Below are 12,460 nucleotides of genomic sequence, written 5' to 3' on the forward strand. Positions count from 1 at the left end.
CTCAAAAGAGCTCAAACCACAAGTTTAACTACACACTAATTAACCTTATTGGCTACATCAGGGGTAGGGAACCTGCGGCTCTCCAGATGTTCAGGAACTACAATTCCCATCAGCCCCTACCAGCATGGCCAATTGGCCATGCTGATAGAGGCTGATGGGAATTGTAGTTCCTGAACATCTGGAGAGCCGCGGGTTCCCTACCCCTGGGCTACATAATGCTTGCTTCAATAAAAATGTAGGAAGTGTGAAGTCCCTGTTCTTTAATTCTATTATTAATGTAATCTTTACAAGAATGATGGAATGTATAAAAATGTGAATTTTTCAAAAGTTAGTACTGACCATCACTAGCATAACTTTTAGCAAAGGCTTCCTTTGTGCCATCTAATAAATTAAGTATTTGATCCACAGTCGATTAGCAACTTGAAGTTATTTATACTTTGTGTGTTTTCTAACCTTCAGTTACTTTGGTAATGTTGGGATCTTAGTTTTGATTTTAAAAAATGATTTAAAATACAGCTCTTAGTTCCAGATGATCAAATGGCCTTGCTAGTATGCAGCTGCTGGGATAACTAAACTAATTATTTCATATAAGCAAAACAATAAAGTCAAGCATTAAAAGGCCCAATAATTTATTCCTCATGCCAAGAACACATAAATTAGTTGTACAAATATTCCATGTAAACAAAACCACCCGCTATAGTGCTGTTTTCTTCTACATGAATTCTTGGTTTTGGGAAATGTATCCTAAATATACAAAATGTAGTCAGTTATTCAAGCGTCTGAACAAAATTCTATAGTGTTACACTGATATGGGTTATAATTACAGCAGTAAGTACTATAAAGTGCCAACACAGCAAAACGTTCGTGTATCAATCCTGGAATTTTTAAAATGGTGAAATAAAATTCTCTTCCTGGCTTATAATGCTTGGAATAAGACACGTCTCCAATTCTTTCTGTTTCTGGAGGAGGCCCTGGAAAGAGAGATGTATGAATTTATTTTACAAAAGTGATAGTTTAGGCAGCCATCAGTCTTTATAGAACATACATATCATTGCTAAAGATAAATCTTCATAATAAGGAGCTTTTGTGTCTATGTATAAACATTTCCTACCTGTCAAGGTATTGCATAAAGTAGCTGAATAGGAGAAAAAAGGCAGTTGCACTACTAAAAACACAACAGTATCTCATGAAAATTAGTGATAGTATTCTTATAGTACAGCAAGAAGTCACTACACATGAATGAAAAGTTGCAGCTCAAGCCAATATTGGGTCTATTTGGAAACAGAACTTTGCTTGAATTGAAACATAGGGATGTTCAGCTCCAATATAAAATGGAATTTTTTCCTTCTTTATAATTAAAAGGCAATTCGTTTAAGCTTACCACCTCTTGTCAGTTTTGACTGTGCTGCGTTTGCTGTATTAGAAGTTGGATGCTGTTTCAAACTAAAGAAAAACCACTAACATTCAGATATCTGAAAATTGTGGCTGAATGTCAGTGATTGAGATGCATTCCTACCCCGATGCAACTTGTACAAGATATATATAACTACCTTGGTATAAGATATATGTAACCAGTCTGCTATATGTTATCACTGCTATTCTGGAACATTCTTTCCTTGATGTTTGCTTTTATGGCTTCACACACCATGTAAATAACTAGGCTTTCCCCTGACACTGTAGTCTCATGGGAAACGGGGTTGTTTCCCGTGGGGGGTAGGATGCCAGGTGGCTTTACCTCTGTCTATCGCCGACCTTAGGGCGCCTCTGCTCCAAACTAATTCTTTCTCACATTCCTTGGGAAAAGGGGAGTGGGGAGCAACATTGTAACAAAACGGTTCCCCAGAACAGACTTTGCCAAACTTCGTGCTTCGATGCCAGTCAATAAACGCTGCTGATCAACAACACAGGGTCCATTTATTGCTTCAAGGTTCGAGACTTAACATTTAGTCAGTTCTGGATCCCCCTGCCTACTTCCATTCTTGCAGCTATGGATGGAGCTATGGGCAGGACGATTTCTAACAGTGGTTCGAACAACATTAGTGGGGGCCGAGCTGCAGATAGCTGCCCTGCCAGGGATGTCCACAAGAACCTGGCCAAGCAGGCTCCTGACGATACCCCAAACAGCAAGAGGCTCCTGATGATGGAAGAAACCCAGGTGGAAGAAACCCCATGGAGCTTGTTCCTTTGGAAGTGAACTGGGTGAACCACAGTCCATCAGGCTTGGGGCTATACCGAAACGCCAAATGGCAGAAATCGAAGAGGGAGATTTGCTGGAGATTGCGCACCAGGACCCACTGCAGGTTAGACAGGGCCAAATGAGAGGAACAGCCTACCTACGGCACAGCCAAGAAGAAATCCAACGGGACCTGCATCTCCTCCAGCAGCAACTAGCAGATATGCAAATAGGTCCCCAGCAACCCATTCGGGGTGGATTCAGGCGGCCCACGCTGGGCAAAAAGCTGCAGCAGCTGGAACCAGTGTATAGAAATGCAGTGTCAGTGTACCAGTGCCACAAGTACCTCTGGGGCCAAGACAGAGGAAGAAGAAGGAGTTGAATGCCAACTTTAATGGGGACCCCGAAAACCTCCCCTATTTCTTAGTACAGGTGGGCTCCTACATGTGGATGATGAGGGATGAGTTTAAGACGGATGTTGAACGAGTGTACAAAGTGGGGGCGCTACTGGAAGGGGAGGCTGTAGGCTGGCTAGTGGGACTGTTAGAGGAGAACACCCTAGAATTACAGGACTTTGATTGCTTTATGCTCTCATTGTGGCACCGATATAAGGACCCCTTCCTGGAAGACAAAGCCCTGGCCCATCTCCGACTGTGGTCCTGCTCCATGGCCAACTATGTAGGTGAATTCCGACTGCTGGCTAGCTGCATACGTAATTGATTGCGTATCCACATGTTCAAAGATGGCCTAGATCCCGATGTCTTACAATGGGCGCTGGTGGTGGGCAACCCTGACACCCTAATGGGATGGATCTGCTTGGCTAGAGATGCTGAAGGACGCTTGAAAGAAGTGCAGCACTCTCACCAGCGAGTAACCGGGCCCAATAGAGTTCTGCTACCCAGGGCTGGGGCGAAGAAAGGTAATCCAGGGCGAGCTCCCAAAGAGCAGGAGGAAACTATCTACATGTGGTGACATCAGCTGGGGCTATGTCTCTGCTGCGGAGAAAGTGGGCATCTAATTGCCGCCTGCCCAAAGAAAGCACCGGGACAACCGAGTGCTCCACCAACCAGAGCACCGATCTGCAAGCCTTTGCCGGGGAAGAAGGGGCTGAAATGCAACCCATCCATCAGCAAGGGGATTATACTAATGGCCATAGAGTCCGAAGAGGACAACTCCACAGAATATACCTCAGAGAGCGAGACCGGAATTGAGCCAGCAGGAAACAGCGACCTGGCCTAACTAGCACCAACAGCCAGGTCCAGCAAATGGGTGCTAAAGATTGGGTGAGTGTGGTGTCCACCCTCTTAGTTCTGCCACTGACTTTGTTGAATTGAAGTGGAGGGAATAAAATGACGGTGAGGGGGCCAACTGACTCTGGCTGCTTGAAATGTCTCATGCACCCTACGGTGGCAGAGGATTTGGGGCTCAGGCTCCAAACCCCCCTCCAATTCAAACAGATGGATGGCCACATGATGGGGGGTCCCCCGTGGCTTATCAGACTGTACCAGTGCTGGTGGGGTGAGGGGCTCACTGGGAAAAGTTACAATTCATCATAGTCAGTGTGGGGAAATACCCTATAGTACTAGATATGATATGGCTGACGAAACACGATCCCAACATCAGGAGGCAGGACACACTGGTAAGGTTTTGGGATTCTCCCTGTGAGATCCATATGTAGCCTCATTAGGCGGCGCAGAACCATATATGACCCTAGTGAGCAAAGGGGAGATGCCCTTAGCTGCACTGGCTGAGGATTTGAAGAGTATCTTCCTTCAATACTGGGACTCAAAGCAAGTTTTTGAGGAGGGAGAATGTGACAGATTACCACCCTACCGAAAGACTGATTGTAAGATGGAACTGATCCTGAGGGCCAAGTTACCAAAAGGGCGACTGTATGCAATGAGCCCAAGAGATACAGGCCCTTAAGGAAATTTGGTCCCAGAGTTCATCAGACCCCTTTCCTCTCCTTTGGCGGCCCCGTGCTATTCTGGAAAAAGAAGGATGGATCACTACGACTATGCACTATCAGGGCCTCAATGCGATCTCAATGCGAAACAAATACCCACTGCCCCTATTTAAGGATTTATTAAGGTGTTTGGCCCGGGGAGGATCTTCACTGAACTGGACTTATGGGAAACCTATTACCATGTCCCAACTGTGGAGGGGCAAGGATGGATGACTACATTCAACACCCACTATGGGCAGTTCAAGAATCTGATCATGCCATTTGGACTGAGCGGGGCATCAGTGGTGTTGATGAACCTGATTATTGACAATTATGCATGACTTATTTGTTCCAGGTGATGGTTTACTTGGATGATGTGTTGCTATATACAGAAAATATGGATGAGCATATACAATTGATCTGGGAGGAACTCAAACGCCTTATAGCCAATCAGCTGTGTGTCAAACTGTCAAAATGTGAATTCAACCAGAACAAATTAGATTTCCTGGGGAACTGAGTGTCAGCTGAGGGGTTGGAGATGGATCCCCCAAAAATGAGAGACGTAGTGGCTTGGGAAGCTCCTAGAACTTATAGACCATTACAATCATTTCTGGGTTTTGCAAACTTCTACCGAAATTTTATAGCAGTGATTATGAAAATCACCTTTCCCCTGACGAATCTGCTAAAGACCAAGGGGAAGGGACCAGGGGGTGCAGATTGGGAGCCAAATTTGTTTGGGACAAAGTTTGCCAGAGAACATTCAATCAACTAAAAAAAGCTTTTACCTCCGAACCCATCCTAAGGCATGCAGATCCTGAAAAGCCATTTATAGTCTATGTAGACGACTTGGATGTAGCAATAGGAGCTGCCCTCCTCTTTGGGGGGGGGGAGGGAAAACTCCATGCCCGTGCCTACCTGCCAAAAAAGTTTGTGGTTTTGGAGGTAAATTGGATGGTGGGGAAGTGGGAGCGATCAAAAAAGCATTAGTGACATGGAGACACTGGTTGGAGGGAGCAAAATATCTGAGGTTTGGCTGGATCATAAAAACCTTGTAGCTCTTAAAATGTCAAATAAATTGAACGCCAAACAGTTAAGATGGGCTGATTTCTTGTCAAATTTTAACTTCACGCTCCATTTCTTCCCAGGGAAGAAAGATTTCCTAGCAGATGCCCTGTCCCACCTTCTACAGACTGTAGAACACACAGAACTGTCCCACTCCTCCGTATTTATCCTGACCCACTTGGGTCTGACTAACCACTCGTAGCTATTCATGAGCTGGAGGCCAACCACAACCCCTCCACCCAAGCACCCCTGTCCAAAGACATTAGAAGAGGAATTTAAAGTGATAGGAGATACTGACCTGGAAATCAAGGAACTAGGGGGAGAACTCAAAGAAGGGGGGGCGCTATGGGGCCGGGAGAGAAATTATATGTGCTATAAGGATTATGTAACAAGGTATTAAAAGGGTCTCACAATGTGAAATAGATAGGACACTTTGGGTTCGTGAAAACACTGCATTTGGTCAGGAGGCAAGTTTGGTGGCAAAGTCAGCGCAGGGATGTTGAAGCACATGTAAAGGCCAAAACAGCACCGGGCAGCCTTGGAGGGTAATTTCTATGGATTTCATTACCAATCTTCCCATAAGCAAAGAAAAAATGGTGATTTGGGTGGTGACGGACCTATTCTCGAAACAGACACTTCATACCTTGTGCGGGAGTACCTTCCACCTGACTAGCCCAGATGTTCATTGGACAGATCTACCGATTGTACCCCACCCCCAAAAAATAATTTCTGACCAGGGAAGTTAATTTGTCTCCCCATTTTGGAGGCAGTGCCTAACACTAATGGAGACACTGGTTAGAACAAGGGCTGTTGTCAGCTTATCATGCGGCCACTGACAGTCAGACGGAGAGAACAAATGCAGTATTGGAGCAACACCTTCCATGTTACATTAATTACCATCAAGACAATTGGGTTGAGTTGTTGCCGTTTGTGGAATTTGCATATACTAATGCAGTGAACAATAGCATGGGCAAAAGCCCCTTCCAAGTGGTATATGGTCAAGAAGGTAAACCGTTGCTGTTTGTGGAATTTGCACATACTAATGCAATGCACAGTAGCACATGCAAAAGCCTCTTCCAAGTGGTATATGGTCAAGAAGGTAAACCATTCCCATTGCTAGGGAAGAGGGTGGACAAGCCAGGAGATTTACAAATATGGGTGATGGAGCTTCAGGACTTACGGAAAGCAATCCAGAGTTTGCTGCAAAAAGCCAAAGGAGAATACTAACAGCACACAGATAGGAAACGGAGGAGGGTGGTGTATGAGAAGGAGGACTTTGCCTACCTTTCCACTAAGAACCTGAGGGGTTTACAGGGGAGCCGAAAATTAGGGCATAAATATATTGGGCCCTTGAAAGTGTTATGGGTAATTAACCCTGTAGCGGTTGAACTGGAATTACCCAAGAACTTATATGGTATACACCCTGTGTTCCATTGCAGCTTACTGAAAAAGGCGCCCCCGGCCGATCGTTGGTATCCAAGATTAGCTGTGCCTCCTCCCAAGCGGATTGGAGAAGATATGCATCATGAAGTGGATTCTATCATGGATTCGCAGGATTATAGGGGCCAGTTGCAATACCCGTTATCTTGGACTCACTTTCTACCAGGTTACAATGAGTGGGTCAACGCCAACCAAGTCATGTCCCCAAACTAATAAAGGCATTCCATAAATCGTACCCGAACCAATCAGATATGGGAAGGCCTTAAGGGAGGTGGAATGTCAGGGGGATTGAATCTAGTGATTGAGATGCATTCCTAACACAATGTAACGGCTACAAGATATATGTAACCAGTCTTCTATATATTATCACTGCTATTCTGGAACATTCTTTCCTTGATGTTTGCTTTGTGGCTTCACACACCGTGTAGATAACTAGGCTTTCCCCTGACACTGTAGTCTCATGGAGAACGGGATTGTTTTCGTTGTCCTTTTGGGATAGGATGCCAGGTGGCTTTACCTCTGTCTATTTCCAACATTGGGGCATCTCTGCTCCAAACTAACTCTCACATTCCATAGGGAAAAGGGAGGGGGGAATCAACGTGATAAAACGTAGCAAAAGCCAGGTTCCCCCAGAACTGGCTTTGTCAAGCTGGGTGCTTCAATTCCAATCAATAAACTCTGCTGATCAACAATACAGAGTCTGCTTATTGCTTCATGGTTCGAGAACTAACACTGAAGGTGAAACACCAAAATTAGTGGCTTCACCAAACTACCTCTTATGGCCTAATTCTACCCCAAATAAATGTAGATAAATAGCATTGTTCATTCATTTGCTTGTTTTGGTTCTGTTTGCTTAAAGTGAATATCTAAGAACAAAAGATACATTAGTTGATTAAAGATACAAAGCGTGGAAGAAAAATGGCCTCTATCCCAAGGAAAGTCAAAGTGGGAACTATTCCATTAGATACCTGTCTTTGCCAGTACAGTGTTTGGTCAAGTTAACAACTGTGCACTGATAGAGAGATTATTCAAAATGCACTATGTTTTCTATATGACAAAAGAGACTGCTGCCATCCAAGATTTATTTAACTACTATGGAGATATTAGCACAGACATTTCACAAATACTGGAAAAGAGGAGAAAAATAGCTGTTAATGCTGTTCTGGGAATGCATAACAGTCTATCAACAAAGCAGAATAATGTTTTACATTCAGGCTCAGTACAAACATAAATCGATGTATTAACTATGGTTGTGAAAGGGAGAAAAGCCAGTATGGTAAGCAGGGTTCATACTTGAATGAGGGGTTTTCCAAGGAACATTCTATAGAGGAAGGAAATGGCAAACCAGTTCTGCTTCTGGCTTGCCTTGAAAGCCCATTGCTGGGGTCACCATAAGTTGGTTGTCACTTGGTAGCACATACATCAAAACATTTAGTCCAGTTTAAAAACAATAAAAATATTAAGACGACATGCTCTCTTCTTGTAAATTAGTTATGTACATAATTTGTAAAACCAGGGTTCTGCTTGCATCGAATCACTCAAATCCTGATTTGCTTCCACAAGAGTAGCCAGGGAGTATGGGAGAATGTCACCAGGGACCAAGCCAGGTCAGTATTCATACACCACAAACAACCATAAGAGAATGACTGGCTACTAAACCAGTTTCCCACTCAGGTTTCAGATCTTGATTTGATGGACTCTACCTATATGTTACTTTGCCCTGTGGACAATTATCAACAATAGTTCTGAATTACATTTGTAATGAATCTTCACTTTTCTACTTTTCTTTCACAATACTTTGGCATGAAGTATAACCATGTCTTCAGCCAATGGAAAACTGCTGCTTGTGGAATGGTACATTTTGGATATAATGGACACTCAATGCCTCTTCATTTTTACCTCTTACCACATGAAAACTCACACAGAAGAAACAGCTCAACTGTGGATACAGTCTAAGCTGCTTGTATAGGTCATCACAAAATTCAGTCACAATTTCCTTGAACTATATCACAATATATTATATTAAATAATTTCAGTGAACTGTATAAATCAATCCTAAAGTAATTCAATATAAAACGCATATAAATATAAAACGTAATTAAAATAATTCAATATAAAACGCAATATAAAACATTCTATACAGCAAATAAGTTAATTTCTAAGAAGTAAGATCTGAAGAATTCTTATTACAGGTAGGGTTCATCTATTTTATTTACATTTGAAACCTCTTCATTGAAGAGACTACTTTTAATTATACATCACAATAACAACAATATATGCTTACTAATGATAGTTGTTAATGCAAAGGTACAACTACAAACAATTCTGTTTTACTAAGATGTAAATAGGTCTAAGTATAAGACTGAATAGTCAAACATAGATATTTAGTTGGGAGAACCATCCATAATGTTGGATGTGAAGTTATCATCAATGCTTTAGAATGATCAGGAAACACTTTTGGACAAGCACAGAAGAGAATCTGGAGTGTGGCAACCAAAAAATTTCCTTGTGCTTGCTCTTCAAAGAACAAAGTTTACCATGGCCTACAAGGTTACCTTTTACTCCTAATCAAGCTATGGATTAGTTACCCACCATTTTAGTAATGTACCATCATCTGACTAAGAACAGTGAGTATTCAGTATGCATAGTATACCATATTAAATTCAGATTCAATTTTGTTTCTCAACATTTTCTGAATTAAGTCAGTGATCTACATGGATCAGATGGCAAGCTGTTAATAAGTCTCAGTACAAATGTTCAATCAACTGTCATTTAGTGTACTGCCTTTTAATATAGGACCCTAGTTTAAAGTCCTGTTTCTAGTAGAGCTACACGTGATCTGATTCTTTGTTAAATAGAATATTTTATATGCTTCTATTACATCTAATGAAGTAGAACGTCCTTGGATTTCTAAAAAAAGCTACTGCTGGTTTTACGTGGAAAGAACTTCAACATTTTATTTTGCCTATCATGATACTTCAGGATTTGAGGTTACCAAAATTTTAGCAAACATAAAACAGATATTTTCTTCAGTTCAAGATATTCATTAACTTCTATATTGCTTAATATCACATTTTTATCTCACTCTTCCTTCAAAGATGGTCAGGAGGCAGCATATGTCACTCCATTGCACTTATACCAGCTAAAGAGGGGTAGCAATTTGACACCTTTTACATGAAAATACTTTAACTTCTGCCTATTTTCTGTAAATTTTATAAAGGAGTAGGATCCTTTAGAGTCTCCCTTTACTACTGATAATATGGCAATACACTAGAAAAAGAGAACTTTAAGATACTGAACTAATCTTCAAGATACAAGTGTCTCTGTTCTTCAAGTAGACTAATCCTCAGAGAAGCATATACGCTGTTTTGCTTTGGTTCAGGAGCACAGCCCAACTTCAACTGGCAAACCAACATAAGAGTGGCTATGATACAAAGATAAACCCGCTAACAAGTTGCAATGCAAGACCATGAAAGGACTACAAACCTTTTCGGCAGTTATTACAGCTTGGTTTGAAAGGACAGGAGCAGAAATTCTTTTGCAATGGGATCACTAATAATGGATTATAGGAGAATTTATTTCTAGGCCTACGTTAGTGGATGGGCATGGGACATAAATTCCCCACTTCAACCTAGGTTGATATGATATGTCATACAAAAATGGCAGTCATAATAGAGTTGGGCTTTTCTTAATACAAGTAGCATGCAAGATTTTGGTGCTCAAACTTTCAGTGAAAATAACTGAATTGATGAGTGGCCATCGTTCATTTCTATTCTCCGTCCTTGCTGTGGACAAGGTGCATGTACATTTGTGTCAACATCCATACAAGTTGGAAGACTAGTAATTCATGGGACATGAAGAGGTGGTTACAACAAACTGCAGCAGGGATTCTGCAGGGATTCCAGTATATGAATTAACAATATGAATTAACATATGGGAAGATCAATTTCGTTATTTGACAATGAACCATAAAAGCTCCCACCCCCAAAAGTGGAAATAAGCACAAATAAAAGGTGGCAATGAAACAAAAAGCAAGAGCAGAAAGATTGTTCCTAAAGGTTTCAATGAAGCAATATAATCAAACAACAGGGCAAAGTGGCTCTTAACTGATTTAGTTCAGGAACCCATAGATAAGTCTGCTGCTATTTTTCATGGATTAATATCTGAAGCAATTCATGATGGAGTTCTCCATATCAGGAAAATGATCCCATCACAAAACAAAGTATCCTCATAAATTCAGGCAAAATCCCTGAACCAAAGTCAACTGCAGATGTAATTTTGACTAAAATAGTTTTCCCACAACAAATAAAGATGGGGGAATTTCTATGTGGAACTTGAAAGAATCTTGGAAATGTGAATGTTCTAGCCTTCATAAAGAATAAGGAACAAAGCTTGAAATGGAAATGGTTTGGTACAGTAAACCAGAAACAATAAAAAGTGCATACGTGATGTGTTCAGAGTAACGGTACTTTGCTCACTTGATGTCAATACTGTGAGGGCCTGGAAATTTTCACTAATCAGAAGAGATCAGTCTCCTTCAGCAGAACACGAGGAGCAGGAATATTTTCAAGAAAGTTAATAATAATAATAATAATAATAATAATAATAATAATAATAATAATGATGATGATGATGATGATGATGATGATGATGATGATGATGATAACAACAACAACAACAACAACAATAATAATAAAATAATAATAATAATAATACCTCATGTTCTTCACTTTCCCTGTCAAGGTAGGATTCATGGCAGTTTACAACACAAAATAAAATACATTAATAATCTATAAAAGTACTAGAAATGCTTCAAACAGTGCTTTTTAAAATAAAAAGTAAGCATTCAAAAAGAACAGCAGGCACTACACAAAATTGTAGCAAAATCTTCATTTCCAAGAAAGCCCATTATTTTCTTGTACAGTAAGAGTGATTCCGCACTACTCTTTGCCTCACCAATCAAGGATGTAACCAGCCACTGTTTTTACCAGACCATCTGGCAAAACAGGCTTCTGTCAGGTACCAGTATTGAAATAGTAAACTCCATATTTTGCAAGATTCTCCTTGTGACCCATGACATTCTGTTTGACTTCCAGAATTTACCTTGGCTTCCCCCCGGAACTGTTCAATTAAAATGGGACATATTCAGCGCTGCCTGTTCACTGAATTGTACAGTTTGAAGCAATCTTCATTCAGAACAAAGATGATGCACAATTAATTATCAGTTAAAGAATGATAAATCATAATAAGTATGTGCACAACTACCAAATATCAGTGCTAATTTCTACCAGACTTTAGGCAAATTGTGAAACACTTGAATAACACGTTTCAAGCATGATCTCCCTTTCACAACATACACTAAAAAGTGTTCATTGTTGATCTTCTATGCAATACCTCATTGGGGACTGTGCATGTGCAGGAGATAGTGACGAGACTCTCCCCTTTGGAGTGCTTTGCCAACCACTTCCTGCCTAACTGGTTATGTGCTCTGGAGGGAGTCTCTCTCCTTTCCCTCAGATAGTTCTTCACCATCATTAGCGAAGATTATTGTTCTTTGTCTGGAATTATTATAATTATGACTTATTAGATTTTTAACCTGTTCTCCCCTGTAACAACAGGCTCAGAGCAGCTAACATCAGACATTATTTCCAATAAAAACAGTAAAACCTGACCCCTTAAAATAGTGGTTTGTGAATTTTTCTCTGCAGCGTGTTATTTTACAAGGATGGGTCAAAAGTATTTAAGAAATAGTTCTCCCGTGAGACCAAAATGATGCATACGGATGAGTACTCTTTTGCGTTATTTGCTTAGGTGAAAGGCACAACATGGAAGCTTGTAAG

At 41.0% G+C, this 12,460-nt stretch overlaps 2 protein-coding genes across 3 annotated transcripts in view; one reads left to right on the forward strand and one right to left on the reverse strand.

Moving 5' to 3' along the window:
• TASOR (transcription activation suppressor) overlaps positions 1–7,278 on the forward strand; it is a 65,165-nt gene extending 57,887 nt beyond the window's left edge. The window contains exon 24 of the mRNA XM_048488167.1: positions 6,620–7,278. Within this exon, the coding sequence (XP_048344124.1) occupies positions 6,620–6,627 (8 nt within the window). The 3' untranslated portion in view covers positions 6,628–7,278. The remainder of the gene's footprint in view (positions 1–6,619) is intronic.
• The window catches only part of CCDC66 (coiled-coil domain containing 66), a 42,416-nt gene continuing 30,568 nt past the window's right edge, over positions 613–12,460 (reverse strand). For both annotated transcript variants that reach the window (XM_048488168.1, XM_048488169.1), the window contains exon 19: positions 613–971. In XM_048488168.1, coding sequence (XP_048344125.1) covers positions 885–971 — 87 coding nt within the window. In that variant the 3' untranslated portion in view covers positions 613–884. The remainder of the gene's footprint in view (positions 972–12,460) is intronic.

This window comes from Sphaerodactylus townsendi, linkage group LG03, assembly GCF_021028975.2.
Source record: "Sphaerodactylus townsendi isolate TG3544 linkage group LG03, MPM_Stown_v2.3, whole genome shotgun sequence".
Lineage (NCBI taxonomy): Eukaryota > Metazoa > Chordata > Lepidosauria > Squamata > Sphaerodactylidae > Sphaerodactylus > Sphaerodactylus townsendi.